The 23,189-nt window shown below is 35.9% G+C and overlaps 3 protein-coding genes across 4 annotated transcripts; 2 read left to right on the forward strand and 1 right to left on the reverse strand.

The window, feature by feature from the left end:
- Nucleotides 1-5,249: 5,249 nt before the first annotated feature.
- LOC578899 (glucosamine 6-phosphate N-acetyltransferase) lies at nt 5,250-10,162 on the reverse strand. Its single transcript, XM_030999701.1, has 6 exons — nt 10,077-10,162; nt 8,465-8,627; nt 7,541-7,603; nt 6,833-6,963; nt 6,295-6,356; nt 5,250-5,811 (listed from the first exon to the last, which is right to left on the reverse strand). Exons 1-6 carry the CDS (start codon nt 10,080-10,082, stop codon nt 5,631-5,633), a joined length of 606 nt encoding a protein of 201 aa, XP_030855561.1. The 5' UTR covers nt 10,083-10,162; the 3' UTR covers nt 5,250-5,630.
- Nucleotides 10,163-10,335: 173 nt separating this feature from the next.
- Nucleotides 10,336-22,717, forward strand: LOC587370 (probable cardiolipin synthase (CMP-forming)). Of its 2 annotated transcripts, XM_030999103.1 has the most exons (7): nt 10,360-10,656; nt 17,147-17,517; nt 17,747-17,884; nt 18,279-18,408; nt 18,938-19,092; nt 19,651-19,742; nt 20,741-22,717. In XM_030999103.1, exons 2-7 carry the CDS (start codon nt 17,158-17,160, stop codon nt 20,826-20,828), a joined length of 963 nt encoding a protein of 320 aa, XP_030854963.1. In that variant the 5' UTR covers nt 10,360-10,656; nt 17,147-17,157; the 3' UTR covers nt 20,829-22,717. The 2 variants fall into 2 exon arrangements, with proteins under 2 accessions (XP_030854964.1, XP_030854963.1); XM_030999104.1 differs by lacking the exon at nt 17,747-17,884 and having other exon boundaries at nt 10,336-10,656.
- Nucleotides 15,106-16,002, forward strand: LOC115929613 (uncharacterized protein K02A2.6-like). Its single transcript, XM_030999162.1, has one exon. It carries the CDS (start codon nt 15,106-15,108, stop codon nt 16,000-16,002), a length of 897 nt encoding a protein of 298 aa, XP_030855022.1.
- Nucleotides 22,718-23,189: the final 472 nt, after the last annotated feature.

A 23,189-nucleotide genomic window follows, 5' to 3' on the forward strand; every position in this document is an offset into this window, starting at 1 on the left:
TGTTTGATGAATTTATACTTATCTTGCAGAATTTATCTTGCAGATGTATGTTCATGAAACACAAAATGCTAGTCTGGCATCCATATATTTGGGTTGTTTGTAAGCTATCAATTCATTTTGTAATGATGGAGAAAAGTTTAAATCTAATCCTTTCACTCCAAAGTTGCACATGAACAGCAGTATGGCATAGCCATGGCCATGGGGAGCACATGTGCCTTCCAAAACTTGACTGGCATTAAAAGAGAGAGAGAAAGGGGAAGGAAGAGGGGTAAATGTTATAAGATGGCACTTCACCCCCTCCATTTTAGATTGTCTTGCTCTTTTACTCTTGTTTCTAGTTCATTTGTTACATAGTGGAACCAGTGCCCCTGCCCCCTCCACCTCATTATACCATTGCATGTGAACCCCTGTGCATGTACTTTTGGCAAGAGCAAGATCTTGTGATTTTAAACAGGGTTTGTTTTCAATAGCTCCATTCAACTTCATGATATTGTAGTTTGCCGTACAATACAAATTCACTGCTGATAACCCAACATCATATATTAAATATATTATGTCTCTGTTTAAAGTTTGTAAGAAAGCTGCTAGCTAATGATCACACATTTTTGGTTTTATGATATTGAGTAGAAGAGTAAATAACTTCAAGAGAATAGTTAAAGCTAAAGACCAGTTATGGTCATCGATTGCATTGTGAAAGAAACGTTGTGAAATCGATCAGAAAAGGTTGATCATCTAGCATAGATGTACTGCAAGGTTCTGGAATCATCAAAATGATAAAGAAATTTGGCCAAGTCTTCATAAAGTTAGAAGCACTGTACACAGAAAGATGTATATAGGACTACACACACGTGCGCGACACGTGCATTTCATATCTCTCAACAGGCGAGAGATACACTAATTTACCTAATATATCAATTAGTAGGCGGTTCCCATCAAAATTTTTATCATCATGTAATATTCAAAACATATTCTTTCACATGATTGGAAATAAGAGCTTCCATTTCATTTTTTGAAATTGGGGCATTTCCAATACTGGTCTTTACCTTTAAAATCAATTCTAAATTTTTGTTAAAATTATTTATCATACGTGAAATCAATGGATGGAAATGTGGAGGATATGGCAGACAAATAAACACATTATTGCTTTATGAATACCACTGAAATTGTCTTTATTTCATTCATTATGAATAATTCTGGTCTAATTTACAAGATAGTAAAATATAATTTAGAAATAAATCAAATGAATATAATTACATCTTGCTCTTAGATGTAACATAATTTACATCTTGATTAGGAAAACAAGTTGTAAGTACATTAATTCATTTACGATGTACCACTTTTTTAAACCACATTGTACAAAAGTGTTATAATAGAATGAGTTAAAACCAGGCTCATATTAGCACTATCTCTATTAAATTTGTAGTTATATTGTTACATGTACAATCTTACTAGATATGCATTATTTACTTCTCTAGAAGAAGAAAATTAATTAAAATTCTTTATACAAGAAACTCATAATCTGATGTTGGAAGAAGATGATTTTATCTTAAAAAACACTGAAGACACAATACAAGAACCAAGCAATATTCATTTTAGGAATACACAATTTGAAGGATAAAAGCCTAGGCATGTGTTTGAATTCTTTGGTGGAGTAAAGCTATGGTCACAAATCTGAGCAGCGACCGGCCGATCAGTAGCCTGCTCGGTCGCTGCTGGAATTAGGCTTCGCCCAGCGATTAGGTCGGTGCCCGGGCGGCGACCTACCAGGCACCGAGCGTATTTTGGGCGGCGAGTGAAAAGTGAGCAGGCGCCGCCCAAATTTTAACTCCGCGCTAAAACTTCAGCGGCGACCGAGCGATGCCCTAAAATCGAGTGGTGCCTGGGCGGCCGCCGCTCGGTGGCCGGGCAGCCGCCGGGCAGAATTGGTTAAAAACTCGCCGCTCGGCCGCCGAGCAGCCTACTTTTGGGTAATGTGACCATAGCATTATATAATACAATGCACAATACACTTTAAAATGCCCAGGAAAACTCCTCTTATGGAAATGTAACACTTCTTAAACCCCCCCCCCCCAAAAAAAAAAAAAAAAAAAAAAAAATATATATATATATATATATATATATAAAAAATCAAATAATAATAATATGTTCCAATTCCAATTTTAATGTAGATGGATATACCATTCTTTACTTTTGCCCCAAGGTGATTGACAAGTCACTTTGCATCCAGGAAAAAATAGCAAAAATATCCTCTACCCAACTTTTTTTTAAAAATAAAGATTAAAATTAAGCCCTTTTACATTATAGTTGCATCTGGACCCAAGGCACAAGGTGATATGAGGGTAATAACAGAATACACTGTCAACATTTTGGGGTAGAAATAAATAGAGATGAAGCAAAGATACCTCCAAAAAATTCAAGAAAGTCTCAACTTCTATGTAAAAGCAATAACTAAAAAGTACTGAACCTGTGTCAAACAAAACAAATATAAATAATCCGTCTAAAAGTGAAGCATCTGAAGGTTTCAGTCAATTATGGTTGACAATAAATTAATATGATTTTTAAAAAATTGTTTTGTGTTTCATCTCAAGCTTCAACTTTGGACAATGTAAAATTCTGAAAGACATACTTTACACATGTATCAAAACTGTAGATGAGCACAATGTGAGATGAAAAGTTTATCCCTAGACTATTTGTAACACTTTATTTCATTTAAGTAATGGATTTCAACTTAATTTTCACTGTCAATTTTTGGTCATTTGCCCATTTTACAAACGCCTTGTTCTGACAGAAATTGAAAATCAAATGAAGGCAAAAATGTATTTTTCAAAAGACAAGTAATAAAGGCGACATCATTATCAATATATACATGTAAGGCGGATACATTTTTTTTTCAAAACATGTACATGATTATCATTAGAACAAACCAATATCTATAAATATGTTAGATAAATAAGCACTCAAAGGACAAAAAGAATAATACTCGCATGACAATGGCATTACAGATTTCCGCATTCTTTCCCTCTAAGCAATTATACAAATTACTGAATATAAAACTGCTTCGAATATTAATGCAAAATTGTTTCACTAGTAGAAGAAATGGAATGCAAAATCAACATGATTTAATTTGAAAATACATGTCCATATGAAAGTTTTGGAAAGAATATATTATACACTTAAAACAAATTTCTTGAAGATGTATAAAACTCTCCTATTCATTTTTTTCAACATATTATTTTCATCATAAAGTTAATTACACTGAATAGTACAATTTGATAGGTAAAACTAATGAAATATCCTTATAACATTTATTATGAGGCAGTTGAACAAATGACTTATTCACATACAGTTGTATATTCAGCAATGTAAGTGCCAAGTGGCACACTATTTCTCATATAAACAATTTTCAGAAATGTGGTCAAAGTGATTTCCAGTCATATTCTCATGCACAATGCCCAAAGTCCCACACAGGATTTGTCAGTGTTTTCTATGAAATTTTGTAAAAGGGAGGTTTCCATTATCAAGTAGCTTCACACATTTTGAGCTATTTGAAACAAATTATAGAATAAATGTCCAGTCACCAGTTAAACCAATAACATTAAATTGCACATTTAGTCAATACTTTCCAGTATGACTTCTTTAAAAGGCAAAAACACATATATATAGACAAACAAGAAAGAAATAAAAAAATAAAAAAACTGTCTATGCTCGCTTAATTTTCTAAAAGAAGTTTATATCAATTCAAAAGTTTTTTATTATCATAATTTATTTGACGATCTGGGATTTGAAGATTTGAGTATTTCAAGGCATATTAACTGCTTAATATTAGGGTTATTTTTATTAATTTTACAGGTAAATTCAAAATAATGTTTGAATAGCCGGAAAAAAACACTGGACAGTCTACGCATATATCTATAGTAGATACAAGTTAGCATTCTGATATACATAAAAATGCGGGTGGGCTTTGTCTGATGAAAGCAATAAAAACACATATTGTAGTTATGAAACCCTGTCTAAAGGCTTGTGTTCTACAGGAAAAAGTGTACGACCTTTACTAATAAGAACTTATAACACTTCTAAACCCTGAATATTGGGGAAACAAAACAGAACATATAAATATTGTAGAAGATAGACTGAGTCTATAAATACAAAGCAGTGAGGTATCAATATACTACACATTTAGTTCAGCCCACATGATATGAACATCAAGAAAATCAACTGAAAATAAACTTTGCAATGTCAATGCATGCAAGATCGTCATAATGAAAGCTCTTTGTCTTCACTTCAATAAGCATTTTCTTTTAAGAACAAGTTTGTCCATTTGGCACTTTTTATTTTTTATTCATTCCCACATCATCTTTAATAATGTCAATCTGATTACTGAGAATACACTTCACCCAGTATCTCTTTTATTGATTAACCAAGATCTCACTTCTAAACACATACCTTTTCACCACTATCAGCTGACTGGTGATTGAAAATTTTCACACACAGGACAGAGGAATCTCCTAGACTGATCAGGCTAACAACTCTTTTCTACTTTAAGACAACTAGCCATCAATGAATAGATAGAGAAACAGAAAGAAAACAAACGATGAGTTGCTCACTAAGTTCCCCTACAATAAAAGATTTCACTATGCAGCAATGGAAATGTCTAAAAGATAGATAGGTAAACTAGAGATGTAAAACCACCTCTCTATCTCATACTCTCCCTTTAAAGGTACTAAGTCCCATTTGCAGGCCAAAAAAACGAAAAGGTTAAATTCCAATGGCATTTGAAAGATAATACTAATTTAGAACTCCCCTTAAAATGGGGGGCTTCAAAATGTCTTTAAGTGGGAAAATAATGACTATTTGTTGCCAAATGGACTTAGGAGCTATAGAGCCAATAAGTAATACCGTAGTCTTGATTTTCAGACCATTGTACCGCATGGTCGTACGTTTTATGCTGCGCAAAGATTCAATCAGTTTAATTTTGGCCATTACGAGAAGAAGTTTATTGATGTAGACAAATCCTTTACAGCTCATTTTATGTATGTTATTACCAATGAAGAAAAAAGCCAGTCACTCACTCAATACTGACAATAGTGTCAGACAGTGAAGTCTAGCAAGTAAATGGGTTTCCTTGCATAATTTGAATATTAGGACACTGCTAACGTTTAAATTTCACAGATAGGACATACATGACATATTCATAATTCCTGCAAAGTTCTACAGAATTTGAGGTTGGCTGCAAAAGGGATATAGTATCTTTATTAACATATAAATGTGTTAAGGATTCTGCGAGGTATATTATGAAGACATCTGACTTGATTTCACTCATGATTCAGACAAGTAAAGATGTCAGCAGTTAATGTCCTCCTCCTTACTCAACGAGCAATGTGTATGACAATAGCTCATGTAATTCTCAGGGTCCTTCTTGTTGCCAAATTTTGTGTAGGATGGTATATTATCTGTGGTGCACTTTAGAGTTGTCTTGTAGCAGCCATCAGCTGTTAATCTCCTCCTTCTTATTCAACGAGCAATGTTCATGGCGATAGGTCATGTAATTCTCAGGGTCCTGCTTGTAGCCAAACTTTGTGTAGAATGGTATATAATCTGTCTTGCACTCTAGAGTTGTCTTGTAGCAGCCATCAACTGTTAATCTCCTCCTCCTTATTCAACGAGCAATGTTCATGACGATAGGTCATGTAATTCTCAGGGTCCTGCTTGTAGCCAAACTTTGTGTAGAATGGTATATTATCTGTCTTGCACTCTAGAGTTGTTTTGTAGCAGCCGACTTGTTGACTAAGTAATGTCAGGGTTTCCACCATCCTACAACATAAACCAAACAATGAAATGATACTCGGCGACATTTTCTTAAGGACCTTCTTATGTCAACTATAAGTTTAGGGTTAGGAGTGCAAAGGTTAGGTTTAGGGTTAGGTATACTGCTGCATCCACGATTGAATTACACAATTCTGTTAGTAAAGGAAATTAATGCAGAGCAATAGTTGCAGGAGCATTTGTAATTCAACTGATGATACTCATGAATAAAATGAGTGAAAGTCATTGGCCTACATAATCATGCTGTTTTCCAGTAGATAAGAAAAAGAACACCTCCTGCTGGTAGGAAATATTTTGCATTAAAACAACAAAGAGTTAACATGTCTCATGTTTAATTAACCTCCCAGAAGACTGAGTTGATCTTGGAGGTGTTGATAGTATGCAGAAAGATGTTTCTACTGCTTGTGAGCAACACTATTTTGCTAAACACTGAAGGCAGCAATATAATTTGATTTTCACTGTTCTACTTACAATTTTCCTAGCTGCTTTCCCCTGTATTCCTCTTTCACCACTACTTCATCCAACTTCCCTTTCTGAAATAGAAAAGAAAATAGAATAATCATAAATACATACAAACTTATTTTTTATGAATACAGACGAGGATGAACATGATCAATATGGTCAAAAAATAAATTTAAGTTGCAATAAATTGTTTTGGCATTGGGCAATTACATGCCATTATAAAGCTTTAAACTGTAAGCTCTTACAATGTATGTTACTGTTCACTAACCAATATTAGGACTTTTGTTGAATTCTATGTTACAAACAGTGTTCATATTTTTGAGGGAGGGGTCAAATCAAAAATCTTATTTATATTTAATAATATTTCAGATTTCAAAAGTTATTTCTGTAATGTGTCCTTTCTTCTTTCCTTTCTCTTGTTGCTTCATACATTCTCAAGTCATGTCATAAGCAATCTGCACTATCCCTGTCCCTTTATTAAATAAATTACCTAAACATTTGATGAACTTGGACAATGGAACACAACAAAGTACCACTCTATCTTTACCTTTGAACACATATGAGTAAACTTGAAGTCTATTCCTAACGTTCCTGTAGCCACCACCTGACTACAGCTTGTGTCTTCTATCACAATGATGTAGTAAGAGTTTGGACAGGCTTTGTAGGCATGGAATTGTTCTGAAAAGTAACCAAAAAAGATACATTACACTTAAATACTGATTTGAGGAATCATACTTTATATGTTATACAGTTACACATATGACAATATGAACATCACATTTTTAATGAAAATCACTTCAGAATAATAACCTTGTGAAAAAGTATTAAAAACAACTTGATGTGACAGGGCATATTTGAGTTTGGACTAATTGGATTATTTCAAAGCAATGAGAAGGTTGATGTGTATAACAAAGACAAAAATAAGAGGGTGTCCTAAAAATATATAGCCTTGATCAAAATGCCAAGGCATCATTTCCAAATATGAAAAGGGGAAGAAAGAGACCTGAAGCCTGAAAAGACAGAAATGTTTAATTCTCAACAGAAAAAACAGTAATGATAGTACTTCCATGGTTTTTGCTTGGCAAAAGTCCTTGAAAGTTATAGGGGTACTTTGACGCTTAAAATCCATGCAATTCAGGTAAAATTTGACATACATGTACAAGCATTCAACTCTTTAAAAAATGGGCTCAGTAGTTTCATTCAATATGCAGGTAATAAAACCACATACTGGTATACAATACAAGAAACTACATACCTTCAAAGAGCTTCCTTGGCACATCGCCAACAGTTGTTAGCTGTGAAAGCAGTTGCAGGTACCCTGAGAAATGCAAAACAAACAAAATGAGCACCAAACCCCAATTCTGATTACACAACATGCCTATTTCACATAATGCTATAAACATGGTAGAAATTTACAACATGCTCCGGTACGGGCAGATGGAATAAAGCACTCGTGGTCAATCCATCTTTCATAGTTTAAAGTAAAACAAAAAATGACACTTTTACTCAAACTTAGGAGACCCTTTATCTTATAATTGCAATGGAAATATTTGATTAGTTTATTTCTTAATGGGGAAGTCTACCCTGATATTAAGTTGGTTTTAATAGAAGGAGGAAAAATGAGAGAAACATTCCAGTAAAAGTTTGAGCAAAATCTGATTAAAAATAGGAAAATAGGATTTTTTGAAGTTGTCATCGGTGATATCAGGGTGGACATTCTCATTAATTCTCATAGAATAGAGGCTAATTTAATATCTTGAAATCATTTAGGCCTACATATACTGTGAGACATTAAGATATCATTGACAAGTAAAGTCAACAAAATTGTCAATATTTTGATTAAATTTATCATCTACATGTACAGTATTGATGAAATTAATCTCTTTTGAAACAATGTCATATGGTCTGTTTGGAGCCAGAAGGGCATTAATCCATATACTCATATCCATACTCATATAAAGAGTAAACACCCTTCTGGCTTTTAACATACTTTATATAAGATCATTTATCACATTGTTACTAGAATTCACATCTGAAGTTTTATTCAAACAACTTTAAATTGATAAGTCACTGAAAAAAAAAGTTGGGAAGCATCAACCAATACATTTCTTATGAAATTATGAAATATCCTTTCTTAGTAACAAAATTGTTGATAGTTCACCTCAAGATTGTGCTTTACCTTTATCATAGTCTCCTATTTGAAGTGGCCTCATCAGCAAATCATTTCCTGGATTGGCAGGACTGATGGGTGGCTTGAAGGATACTTTTGAAATACTTTCAAAATCTGCTTTGAGTTTCTCCAATAACTTGGGATCAAACATTGGGGTCTCCTCTATATTATTCTGACAAATGAACATAATTGAGAGGAAAAAGAGATTTTTATCAATAGAGATACTTCCTCTATTTAAGATAAATCAGATTATGGAACCAGCTCTTGTCTACCATCATACCATTAACCATTCAACATCCTTTAATTTCCAGGGACATCCCCACTAGCTCCCTCCAAGAGGTATATTTAAGCATCCAAAGTTCTTTGCATCATCCTGCAAAGATAGACTCTTCACATTTTTGAAATGTTCACCAGACTTCACCTTCACCTCTTAACAAACAACTGCGCCACAGCTGTTTTATCATTATCTAAAAGTGGTAATAACTCAATCATAATGCTTATGCATCATGTGATGTGTGACTTATTTCCACTTATTTTGCAGGCAATTGTTAACAATTAAACACTGCATTCCATGCTCACTGTATAACTTGCTTGTCATCTACAATGATCTATTTCATCATATGAAGGGGTTTTTTTCAATTGAAAATTTCAATAAGATATCGTGATTTAGAGTTATGACCAGTGATTTATTTAAAAATAAATAACAATTTCAAAACCTCAATTCTATGTCTTAAATTGCCAATTTAATCAGTTGATTTTTTTGTGTTTTTGCCAATCTGTAGGACTACAACATATGAGAACACACACAAAAGGATATATCCTTAATATTGCTACTGAAGTAAACCAACATGAGTCTACTGCTTTTCAGACCTCACATTGAAAACAAATGTTATTTTTAATTTCAATGAGATATCAGGTTATCAGCAAACTTGGACATACACATATTAGTTTCTTCCAACCACAGGCCCTGAAAATGAAAACTAACTTTGTTTTCAACTTTTCATTAATTGGTTAAAAGTGTGTCACACACTATTTTGCAAAAAGTATTATTTAAGGCTCCCAAGTCGTAAATAGGACCTCAACTAAAAGTACTATTTATGGCTAGCAAAAATAAACACAGTAATCATGAACAAGGCAACAGGAATAGCATCAGTGGGTAAGCATGGAGCTATAAGATAAGAGAGATTGAATTCTTTGACTTTAACAGCAAAATCTTTTAACCAATCAATGATGAATGAACAATTGATATAGTAATTGATTGTAGTAGTATACTGCCTTTATTCGAGTCTCTGGATTAAAACTATGGTCCCAAGAGGGCTGCAATAGTGCTACTTTGCTGAGGGTATAGTTTTAACCAGAGCCTCTCAAGATCAAGTGTACATTTGTATAAACATCCACCACGCCCACCCACGTTAGATGTCATACGCCACTCCGATTAGACCTCACCCTGAGCTCAGGCGGAGATGAGATTGAGTTTTCGATGAGCAACTCAATTGTTATGGTCGAAGCTGGAGATTTTCGATTCCTAAGCCATAATTAAACGAAACTATACACCAATTTAAAAAAAATAAACAATTGTATTAATAACATGAACTTAAGAATTTCAAGTTTTTGTAATTACCTCCATATTAGACAAGATTGGTTGATTTCTAAAGGGATGTTGGACGTCCTTGCTTGGTCACTCGACTTGTGTTGACGTGTGCGCTGTGATCGTGATGGGTATGAGTTTCAGCTAGGTTGTTTTAGAGTACAGCGAACTTTACCTATACAAATATGTCAAGGACTTGTTTAAGTGGGAAAATGTTTTCATAATTTAATGTATTTTTTTATAATTATTTTTAATATGTGATTTAAATATATTTATATATTTTATGAACATAAGATGAGGTAATAGTATTACTAATAGCGGAACGAGCTCATTTCACTTTCAACATGGCAGCCTCCATATGATAATAACTAAAAACTTTGCTCGATTGATTTTGTTGTCTAATAATTGGGGGAAAATTCCAACAGTTGATAATGTTGATTGATGCTTAACATCAATTGATGTATTCCGTTATAAAGATATTCTTCACCTGAAACTCCGAGGTCTGGCTGTGTGCTTCCGCTCCGATCAAAATCAAGACACAACTTTAAGTCAAGAGTAGTCGTGCATGCCGTCTCCATCGGCGACTGGAACGGAGTGGTCCCCGCGCTCTCCGGTGAGTAGAACTCGTGTGGGGTCGTGATCATGTTCGCAATTTTATACTTAGTTATAAGGTCTAAGAATACGAGGTGTTTTCATTCCTGCTTAAGTCATGCTAGACATGCTAGAAGAGTGTCAGACATGTCATAATTCTTCGTCTTTTAATTTTAGTTGATGTTAACTTGTATTTTTGTAATCATATTTAGTCTTAAGTTAGAGTCTAACTTACAGTCTAATTTGTTAACTTATAAAAATGTTTATCACTTTTTATCAGTCATTGCCAATGGATGAGATGAGTGATATTTTCCAATCATCCATTGTAGTCTATGAGTAAAGTTAAGTAGACCTAGATCTACAGTAAGTAAGTATACTAAATGGCAACAACTTTATGTTGACTTATTTCTTTACTAATCCCCCTTCCATCTGAGCTATGCAAAATTAAGACAACAAAATCTTCCTTAGCCTACCCTGCCTTAGGTAATACTGTACATTTTGTTACGATATACGATATCCGATATATCCGGTATCCGTCGTAGTTCAATAAACATGGTCACCATCATCACAAACCTGACTGCCGACTCGTCTATTATCATGAGTATCTACCAAATCTAAGACCCTCGAACTCATCATGGTGGCAGCGGTGGGATCTTCGAAATCAAGTTTGATTTTTGAAGACACAATTGATCCAGTTCACGACCGTTGGGAAGTATAATTAGCAAAATTATCGTCGATTAGCGATTTGTCACGTCGCACTTTTTCGTATGCATTGTACATGCACCGTACATATATACAGCACAGTGTACCGAGACACTGATGCTACTGCATAATCCCGATGAACTCGTACGTGAATGGTGATGTGTGTATGAGCATATAAAGGTTCATAAAGCCTGCTCAGAATAGCCTAATCAAGTTATAACTGTGCTCAATCACTGACACAGGGGTCTGCATAATAACTTAACTAGTAAAGTTTAAATCTAAAATTAAACTAAATCAGAGGTGTGAACATTAAACCTGTTTTCAGATAATATTAACAATAATATCTGGTGTGTGAGGAATTGTCACTGTCGGACATATTGAGTGAGAGTGATCAACATTTTCATTGCATGAGACACCTAATGACATTCACACAGGTGTGAGAGCGTACACAGGTTTACGTGTACGAACCTTATCAACACCAGCCGGTTAGGACCTGTTCACACTAAGATAAACAACACAAAGATTTACACTCATTCATATAATCTGTCGTAACCAATACGCACACGTGACATATACAATGAGTACTAAGTATCCAGAGATGAACTGGGAGGTACCAGACCTACCCGAAGAGTTCAAGCTATTTAAGCAGAGAATGGAGCTTGTGTTGGCAGATCAAGAAATAACTGAAAACAAAAAAAAGGCTATAAAAATCAAAATCGCTGTAGGCAACGAAGGTTTGCGCAGAATCAATGCGTCTGGGCTATCAGAGGCCGACCAAGAAAAACCACAAGAGCTGTGGAAATTATTTGAGAAACAAATAAAGGTAAACATTAATTTTCGGGTCCATCGTCTCGAGCTGATGCGATATCGGCAGAGACAAGATGAGAGCATTGACGCATTCGTTACTCGATGTAGAGACAAAGCCAACACATGCGACTTTGAGGAATCCGAGCTTGCCGAGCGGATAATGGAGGTAGTCATCACCTCAATACCAAGTCTAGAATTCCAGAAATTCCTATTGGACCAGCCTAAAGGATATCTAATCGAAGCAATTCTTATAGAGGGTCGAAAATACGAGGCAGTTGCGGCGAGCAGAAAATGCCTAGAAACGCTTGAGCCGGCTAAAGAAAGCATAGATTCATTCAAGCGGAACCAGGGACGAAAGACGTGTGGAAACTGTGGACGTATCCACAAACCTCGTCAGTGCCCTGCGTACAACGATGTGTGTCGTGCCTGTGACACAAAGGGCCATTGGGCCAAGATCTGTAGAAAGGCTAAGAACGATCGAAGTCGAAAACCAGATCATAGATCAGATGACCATAAATCTGATGACCGTCAACCGAAACACGGTAACCAATCACGATCAAAATCAAAGGGTCGAAAGTATAAACCGATAAGTGAAATGGACACTGAACATGATACTAGCACAGATCATGAACATCAACAATCAGCAGGTCCATCAAACTTCGAACATTTTGACACCATACACACGATCGGAACACACACAGTGATCAACTCAAAGGGTACAGTAGCTTTTGCAAACATTGACATCATATGCCCACAGAAATCAGGTCAGCATTACCTATATCTGAAGATAGACTCTGGGGCAAGCGCTAATACTATCACAGTACGCACAGCCAAACAAATATATGGTGACAAGTGGAGGCAAGTAGTGAAACGTACACCAGTAAAGCTAGTAGCATATGGCGAAATATCAATACCATGCGTTGGTACACTAGACATAAAGTGTAGATACAAGAGTCCAGAATGGTATACACATACATTCTACGTAGCAGACGTGAATGGACCAGCTATCTTAGGGTTGTTAGGTTGCACAGATCTCGGGATTATCACAATCCACACAATGCACAAGGACACACCTACACATACACCTATCATAAGTGTTAGTGACCTCAAACAAACATACCCAGATCAGTTTGATGCCATAGGAAGCTTTAGCGGGAAAGCAATGCTGCATCTGAAAGATGATGCAGAGCCAACCATAGATGCACCTAGAAAGTGCAGTGTCCATCTGAAGGACAAGATCAAAGCCGAACTAGATAACATGGAGAAGCAAGGAGTCATCAGAAAGATAGAAAACCACACAGATTGGTGTAGCTCGATGACCACCGTTGTGAAGAAAGATGGATCCATACGGATATGTCTTGACCCCAGAAGGTTGAACGATGCCTTGAAAAGGTGTCCACACAAAATTCCAACCTTGGAAGAAATCCAACCAATCTTCGCAGGAGCTCAATTCTTCTCCAAGCTAGACGCAAAGGCTGGATACTGGTCAGTACACCTAGCAGAGGAATGCCAAGACCTGACCACCTTCAGAACACCATTTGGAAGATATTGTTTCCAAAGATTACCCTTCGGCTTATGCACAAGCCAAGACATCTTCCAGCAACACATGGATAGGATCGTCCAGAATGTGCCTGGCTGCGTATGTATCGCAGACGACATTGCCATTGTCGGGAAAACAGAGGAGGAACACGACAAGAATCTCCACTTACTCATGGAGACAGCGAAACAGGAAGGACTCGTGTTCAACAGCTCCAAGTGTACTATCAAGAAGGAAGCTATCAGCTACTTTGGATCCATGTACACAAGATCTGGAATCTTCCCAGATCCAAGCAAGGTTGAAGCTATCAACACAATGCCTTCACCCAAGGACAAGGAAGATGTTCAGAGATGCCTAGGATTATTCACATACCTAGCACCATACATTCCTAATCTATCAGAGAAGTCAGCACCACTTCGTGAACTCCTTCACAAGGAAATTCCATTCGTCTGGGACGAGGATCACGAACATGCCTTAAACAGCCTGAAAAGCGCAGTCTCATCGGGTGCATGCCTGCAGTTCTTTGACCCAAAGAAAGAGACAACCGTTGAGGTAGATGCATCAATGAAAGGGCTGGGAGCATGCCTGCTCCAAGATGGCAAACCCGTAGCTTTTGCATCCAAAAGTCTCTCCAATGCACAGTCCAACTACTCGAACATAGAGAGGGAAACCTTAGCCCTAGTGTTTGGTATCGCCCGATTCCATACATACCTATTCGGGAAGGAATTCACTGTGATAACAGATCACAGGCCTTTGGAGACAATTTGGAAGAAACCTCTAAGAAGCGCACCACCTCGTCTACAGAGACTATTGATCAAGGTACAAGGATACAGATGCCAAGTCAAGTACTTACCTGGGAAAGAAATGATTCTTTCAGATACCTTGAGCCGTCTTCCTAACCCCAAGGAAGCACGCGATGTTCCACTAGACATCAGAGTGGAATCAATCTGCTCCGAAGTAGAAGACACTCATCAAATCGACTTGATCTTCTTCGGACAACACAAGAGAACAGAACTCCAGAGGGAAACATCCAATGACCCTGTTCTTAGGTCATTGTGGCAGACAGTCACTCAGGGTTGGCCTGAAACTCTTCAGGAGCTGCCGACATCCCTCAGGGAATTCTGGTCTTACAGAGATGAGATTGGAGTATCTCAAGGAGTACTCTTCAAAGGAAGTCGAGTCATCATACCAAAGACACTTCAGGAAGATATCCTCAGACAACTTCATCTTGGACACATGGGAATCGAGAGCACGAGACGACTAGCTCGTGAGACAGTGTTCTGGCCACACATCAACAAGGACATTGAACAGATCGTAAAGCAATGTGCTGCATGCCAGGAACACTAGGCAAGGCAACAGAAAGAGCCGTTGCTTCCCCATGATGTACCTTCAGCACCTTGGACTAGACTAGGAACAGATTTGTTCATGCTAAACAGACAAGACTATTTACTCGTCACTGACTATTACTCCAAGTATCCGATAGTCTACAAGCTGACTGACACATCAAGTGCTGCAGTAGCCAACGTGATGAGTGGAATCTTCAGTCTATTTGGTCCACCAGAGGAGATCGTATCCGACAACGGTCCACAATTTGTCGGGAAGCACTTCAAGGACATGTGCCGGAAGTGGTCGATCACCCATACAACCTCTTCACCTCACTATCCAAGATCCAACGGACTAGCTGAGAGAATGGTTCGTACCGTCAAGAATCTGTTGAAAAAGTGTTCACAGACTGGCCAAGACAGTCAACTGGCTATGTCACACCTAAGAGCAACACCCGTTGACAGTCACATGAGATCACCTGCAGAGATGTTGTTTGGAAGACCCATCAGAACAACACTGCCAAGTCATCATCTTTCAAGAGAATCTACCACCACTGATCATCTCTTGAATCGACAGAGTAAGATGAAAGAAACGCACGATCGACATGCGGGTCCAGATCTTCCACCACTCCACGTAGGACAACCAGTCAGAGTCCTACATCCCAAAGATCATACTTGGATACCAGCCAAAGTATCCAAAGTCTGCGACGAGCCTAGGTCGTATGAAGTATCAACACCTAACGGAGGAATCCTGAGACGAAACCGATCTCACCTGAGGGAGATTCCATCGTCAACCAACCCTACTCCAAAGCGTGTTAGGTTCGACGAAGACTACACTTCATCTACTCAAGCAGAAACACCACAACAGAATGGCAACAACCATCAGCCAACACCAGAAACTCAGAACATTCAATCTAAAGGACCAACATCAAACTCGCAAACCACAACAAGATATGGACGCAACATCCGTACACCAGCGAGATACATGTTTGAAGATTGAAACTGAACTCTTAAATTTCTTCAAAGAAGAGAGAAGATAAAGAAGAACACAGAAGACGCTTAGTTTAATGTAGTCTGAGAAGTTTATTGTTCATATGTATGTATAATCATTGTACAGTATTTTTGGTATGACAAGCATAATGTTTATAAGTCTAAACAGATGCTAGCCCAAACATGTTTCGTTTGGAAATCCATTTTTATAAAGGAATCAAGTTATATCAAAACTATGTTCAATCTTGCAGATCAACTGTGAAGTTGAAAGTGGAACGACATAATTATATAGACAGTTAAATACTCATTCGTTAATACAATACAAAAGTAACGTATTGAAAACAAATCAAGATTTTATGTTATATAACCTGATTGGAAAAAGTTTATTAGGAAGCAAATAACCAAAACTTGCATACTACCAAAAATATTGTTATCAAAGCAATATGTCATTAATCATCGATCAGTGATGTTCACTGATTCCCAATCTTTCCAGAGGAAGGGGGATGTTACGATATACGATATCCGATATATCCGGTATCCGTCGTAGTTCAATAAACATGGTCACCATCATCACAAACCTGACTGCCGACTCGTCTATTATCATGAGTATCTACCCAATCTAAGACCCTCGAACTCATCACATTTTATTAGTAGATGTTGAAAATTGGTATTCTATAATTTATGTTCCATAACTTAAATGTAAAAGTAAAATCCTACCATAATAATGACTAATGATTATGAGTAATAAATGTTTTTTGCTAAATCAATCTAGATCTACCAGTAGTAAGCCAGACCATAAAAGTCCATAGGTCTTAATTTAGTTGTTGGAAAGTTTTTAAACGGTTTCATTGTCATTGTCAACTCACTAATCCAATGTTGATTGTGTGATTTTGAAATTTCCAATTGTAGTCCCCTCCCTTGTGAGTTGTTCGATTTGTTTTCAATTTCTTGTTTATCTGTTTCTGAGTTCTCTCTTTGAAAGTTGTATTGTAATGTTACACACTTGTAATAATAATAGGTACATGTATATTATAGACTATTGATCTTTTTTTCTTCTTTCCTTCCTCTTCCCTCCCTCCCTCCCTCCCTCCCCCTCCCTCTCTCTCTCTCTCTCTCTCTCTTTCTCTTTGTCTTTCTCTATTCTCTTTCTACAGATGGAAAAATCATGTCTTTTATAAGACTGGTGTCAGCAACTCGGTTACCACTGCATCGAGTCACTCCCTCCTGGACTGCAGTAACTGACTGGGATCAACGTCAAAGACATAATTACCAGTCAATTAGACCATGTCTGTGTTCCTACTCAAACTCATCCCATCCTGCCAATGATAAGCCCAAAAGTCGGAGAAGTAGGCAGCGAGAACAAGCGTTTCAAGTGAAGCTTGGCTATGCGTTACTCAAGCAGGGTGGGGTCAACCTGCTGGGACGGGCCAAGAAGGGGGCCGAGAAGGGGGCCAATGAATTTGAAGAGACAAAGAAGAAAGTTCAAGAGCAGGTGGAAAAGAGCAAGATCAAAGTCAAGGAACTAGTAAGTGTTTTTTTCTTCACACTAAATAGTTCTTTCTGATGTATTATAAATATCTCTGTGGTTGGAAGAAAATATCTCTTTGCTCCAAATATTTTTCTAAAAATTGAATGTCTTTGCTGTTAATACATGTGTACACATAAGTATGTATGAATCATGTAACCTATTTATATATTTGTATGCATTTAAATTATATAATTATTTTTTTCTTCTTCTTTTTGGACATTTTCAGAGAGAGAACATTTTCACCATCCCAAACTTGCTGACGACAATGCGGCTAGCCCTATCTCCTTACATTGGTTACCTAGTGGTCAATGAACAGTATCTCCTTGGATCATCTTTATTTGTTCTAGCTGGTGTATCAGATTTGGTAATTGGCAAAAATACATTTGTATTAAGTCCTATAAAAGATTGTCACTCATTAATTCATTGGATAATCAGAAAAAGAGACAAATTTAATCCATGCAAGTTCGCAATTTTTATAGCATTCATTCGTTTTAAAGTTCATTTTAATTCGTTTTAAATGATTTTGTAAATGCTCCAAAGTGATGGCAAATTTTACTTTAGAAGTATTCATACATTTATTTATAATATGATTTAATGAAAATTGTGAAATGTACATGTTTCTATCATTGTATAGGTTTTACTGGCTTAGTAGAAAATGAATGACATAAATGTATTCTCTGATTAAATCTCATGTATTTCTGTTGCAGTTACCAGCTTTCTTGAATTCAAATTCAAATTGTTCTCTGTTTATTCCACAGCTGGATGGATGGATAGCGAGGAATTTTGAAAACCAGCAGTCTGTATTAGGTTCTATCATAGATCCTCTGGCTGATAAATGTCTCATCAGTATTCTCACCATTTCCTTGACCTACAGTGACCTTATTCCATGTAAGTCCAGTCTTGTGAACTTGTTGTGATGATGTTGATGGCATATCTAATGCAGTTTAACTGTATGAAGCCCTTAGAATTTGAGCTGAGAGCCAAATTTAACTTACTTACAGTTTAACAGTAATCTTACTCCATATAAGTTGGGACTGGTTAAACAGCAATTTCAATATTTTGTTTGGTGTGATTATCATCGTTATGTCATTGATGTTCATGAAAAATATTTATTTTATTTATATTTGCGGGTTGAAATGTGTGTTTCGTCTTTCTTTGCATTTTTTATTTCCTTCTTAATTTAGCCTTTTCTTCACCTTGCCTCACAATTACTATTAGAGCAGCTATGTTTACTTCCAAACATTTTTTTTTTCATATGTTTTCTATATCATCGTTCTTGTCACCATTTACTCTTAATCTAAATATACTTTAAACACATAACATTAGTATGATCATCAAAGCATTATCTTTCATAAGACACACATAAATGCTTCATCAAAGTAAAATTTGTATCTGACATATGTCTGTCTCTTTCTAGTGCCCCTGACAGCTCTCATTATTCTGAGGGATGTTGGTCTCATGTCTGCTGCATTCTACCTACGCTATCAGTCCTTGCCTCAACCAATCACATTAAGAAGATATTTTGATGTCACCCATGCTACTGTACAGATGAAGCCAACCTTTATTAGTAAGGTAAGTAACATTGCCTGATGTTGCGTTTGTGGGCAGGTCCAAGATAATTTCAGATTTTTATAAATCAAATCCAAGTTATCCAGTAAACCTATATTTTAACTGTTGAATTTTATATATTTTGCTAGTTTACGTCTTACCTCTATCAGTGAATCATGTGTTACGACTCTGATACACATATCAATGCAGCTAATGTTGTTCAGTTTTCTTGAAGTAGAAGTTTTTTATTTTATATATTTCCTGATTGTCTTTATCTCATTCATTTACCGGTAAGTGGTACTAGTAAGTATTCTCAATAGCGTCTTCATTATTTATTCAAGTAATAAGTTTTTAATAATTCTTGATTGCCTGTTCGTCTATTTTCATTATCTTTTTTATTGTCTCTTTCCAAATATCACAATGAACAGTGACAGCGATTTCTATATTTGTACCTGGTTACACATTTTGTCAGCGTCGGTATGAGAATTAATCCAATGAAATTGTGTATATGAAAAAGCAGTGTATAAAATTCTTAAACTGACGAGTAGTACATTCTCTTTCTTTCTAATCTGTGTTTTGTAGGTGAATACTGCAGTTCAGTTATCTCTTGTTGGATTCACCCTCATTGCTCCAGTCTTCAGCTTCATAGATCATCCATTCCTACATGGATTATGGTAAGAGCTACTTTTAGAGAAATTTGAATAATATCAATAGTTGAGCTTAATTAATGTTGTCTTCAGAGGAAATATATTTATATGAAGGAAGGTGTTTATAATTGCAAGTATTACACATCTGCATGTATTACTCACTTGTAACTCACTTGATCCAGGATTCATCAATCTTAGACTGTTTGTTTATGGGTTATCATATTTGTCTGGTTTTCATAGAGTTCGTCATTCTGTCTGTTTCTAGATATAAATGTTGAATTGTTGATTGCTATAAAATCTATTATTTAGCAGATAGCTCGTCTCTGCAACAGCAACATGCAAATAGTATGAAAGAAGTTTGTACTAATTCAAAGATGTTCCGGTACTACTTTATTACCCCTAGGGAATGATAATTTACACTTAGGAATTTATTCCTTTAATTTATGTAGACAGAATCAAAGTGTTCAGCAAGTGTTTTGATGGGCATTGAAAGCATCCTTTCCTAATGGTACTGATTACCTGTAACAACATCTAATGCAGTAAACTCAAAATATCCTACCATGCTTCAGTACAATGTATTATTCATGGGCATAAATCTGTCATTGATACCTATCGTTCAGGGGGGATGATCTATTCATTCATCCCCCCCTGAACAATAGGTATTACGTAAGGAGTTACGCCTATGGTATTATGGTTAGGTATACGGAATGGTTTTGGTTAGGTTCAGGGTTAGGGTCAAGGTGAGAGTCAGGGTCAGTGTTAGACCCTAAGGTCAGTGGTAAGGTGACCTGTGTTATAGGATACTCTGCAACTGTTCCACCAAATTTTAGTCAGCCATGGTGATAGGATTGGGAACTATCCTTTTTTTTCTTCTTCATTCACATTGACAGGGCCCTCAAGGACAGCAGTGTTTTATCTGAAGAAGCAATCCTATTTGAATAAAACTAAATGAATAAATGAATACCAGGTAAATAAATAACTTCATACAGTTAATTTAGAGTTTATGATATGATCTTTGTCCCCAGGTATGTGACAGCATCTACTACAGTATTATCTGGTCTTAGTTATTGCTTCTCGCGTGATGTCTTCAAATACTTGAACAGGAATAGATAATGGAACATATGTTTGCACGCTACACACCTTGGATTAAAGAAATCAGAGACAAAGAGAAAGAAGGCAATATTAGCCTTTACAGTACTCGGTTACTCACTTTTGGAGCAGAATCAATATTAATCAAACCAGTATGGAGACCTCATTACATGTACGCAGATGTTTGTATTCGTGAACGCTTCAGAAGTTTTTTTGAGATGATATTAATAATGATTTTGCTGTTATGAATAGAAGACCAAACCAGCTCAATGCCTAATGTCTGGTATATACAGCATCTGTGCGAGTCTCCATAATTTTAAAGGAAGATTCTTCAAGAGAAATAAACTAGTAAAGATTATTTGTGATGTCTGAGAACCTTTGTCAGTCAGTCGGTCATTTGCATTGTACAGTAATATTAGAGATGTGACCTCTTACTGATTCAGTGGCATCAAGCAAATTTAAACATTCTATGGATATTCTCTTTTTGCTTACCGGTAGCTTTATTTTGAATTATGTCCAATCTTACATTTCACTTAGGAATAATTCACTCAAGACAATATTTCTCCAATGTGATTTTGCGAATGATATTACAAGAACTGCTGAGGATTTATGTAATTGTGACTGTGCAACTTAGGGGTCAAGTAACATACTGCAATAGTATGATAGAGTGTAATCTATCCATTTGGCACTTTCAAATCTTTGAGTTGGTTGTTTTCTGAATGCTTGTTTCTCTATTTTACTCATCAATATGACTGCAAAGAGAAGGTTAATTTATTACATGAATAATTTAAAATGTATCCTTTTTTTCCATCCATTATAGTTTTGAATACAAGAGCCCTACTCTTTGAAATGGTTTTCTATTCCCCACCAATTTAAATGGTATTTTTCATTCAAAATTTGTAATTTGGATAATAAGATAATTAAAGACGTTATTTTTTCAGGTATATATTCTTACAAGCCAAAAAATAGAAAATAAGATACTATCCTTTAACAAGATATAGTTTGATTGGTTAACACGCACCAAAATAAGGACCAAGAACAATTTTTAAATATTATGCATGTATATAAAGTACTTAACAGTTTCTGCTTTGTGAACTAAACTTGTAAGCTTTCTCTACAAACCATTTTCTGACCTTGTACAGACTTGCTACTAGTAATGATAACAGTATGCATTTTTATAGCAATGGGACATGAGTAGATATTCAGAGATCATTAGGGGGTTGTTTAGTCAAGTATGAATGCTTATTTTATGTTAGTCCCATGTTATAGCTGAATTGTGGGTTAAAGTTTGTTGGATCTCACAACCAGTTTAAGCAGAATGAAAAGATAGAACTACATGTCATTTCTGTAGGGAAGCCAATAAATATATTTTCATACTGAAATACCTATTGCAAATAAACTTAACCAAGACACTCTTGTTATAGGTTTGGAGTCACCTACTTGTAATGTGATACAAGTTTGCTCACTACAATAGATAACAACATTGGTCATGGGGCCTATGTATATAAGCTTAAAATTTATGAATTAATTGTCTTTTTAAGTTAGCTCAAATCTGTGAAGAGGTAAGCTTTGTTTGTTTGTTTTTGTGCCAACAAAATGTATGCAAGTATTGCATGATTTTCTTTTTAAAAATGTTTTGATAATTTTCTGATAAGTAAGTTATTAATATTTTAGCTTTCTTTTTAAAAGCTGAAGCTTTATTGTATATGTTCCTTACATGATAGAGGAAAGGAAGAGATGGGAGACACAGAGAGTGTACTAAATGAATGAGGTATCATTTAAAATATTCAGCACGTCTCAATTTTTGCAATTAAAGTGTACATGTATGACTATTTGATATATTTTTGATGATATTGATTATGAACAAAATTTATGAATAAATGCCACACAAATGTGTATCATAAAATGTTCAATTGCCTTTGGTTGTAGTGTGTCTGTACAGATCGTGCGCTTGGCAATGTAGATAATGTGAGTGCATGAATTTATGATGATGTACATGTGTGTACAGGGTATGGTCATTCATTCTTTCATTCATCATTCTTGGTAAAAAATTCAGTCTTTCAGATCATCAGTAGGATTACACATAACCAACAAATCTGGGCTAGTCAATGCCCTCCCAATAAAATTGTGTTTGACCGAGTCTGTAACTGTCAAGACTAGCAATCTTAATGCCCCCTCCCAACCCTGCCCCTTGTAATTCTCACTAATTAAGTTCATTTCCTGATTATACATATTATTGATTTTCATTTGGTTATGGCTTGTGTCGCTTCCTTGATGCATATTTATAAATATAAACTATTTACCACTAAAGACATAACAAATATTCAGCTTTTAAACTGAATTGAAGTATATCTGAATAAATCTGATAAACGAGAAAATAAAAAA

The sequence above is a fragment of the Strongylocentrotus purpuratus genome, unplaced genomic scaffold (assembly GCF_000002235.5).
Source record: "Strongylocentrotus purpuratus isolate Spur 01 unplaced genomic scaffold, Spur_5.0 spur5_scaffold_5, whole genome shotgun sequence".
Lineage (NCBI taxonomy): Eukaryota > Metazoa > Echinodermata > Echinoidea > Camarodonta > Strongylocentrotidae > Strongylocentrotus > Strongylocentrotus purpuratus.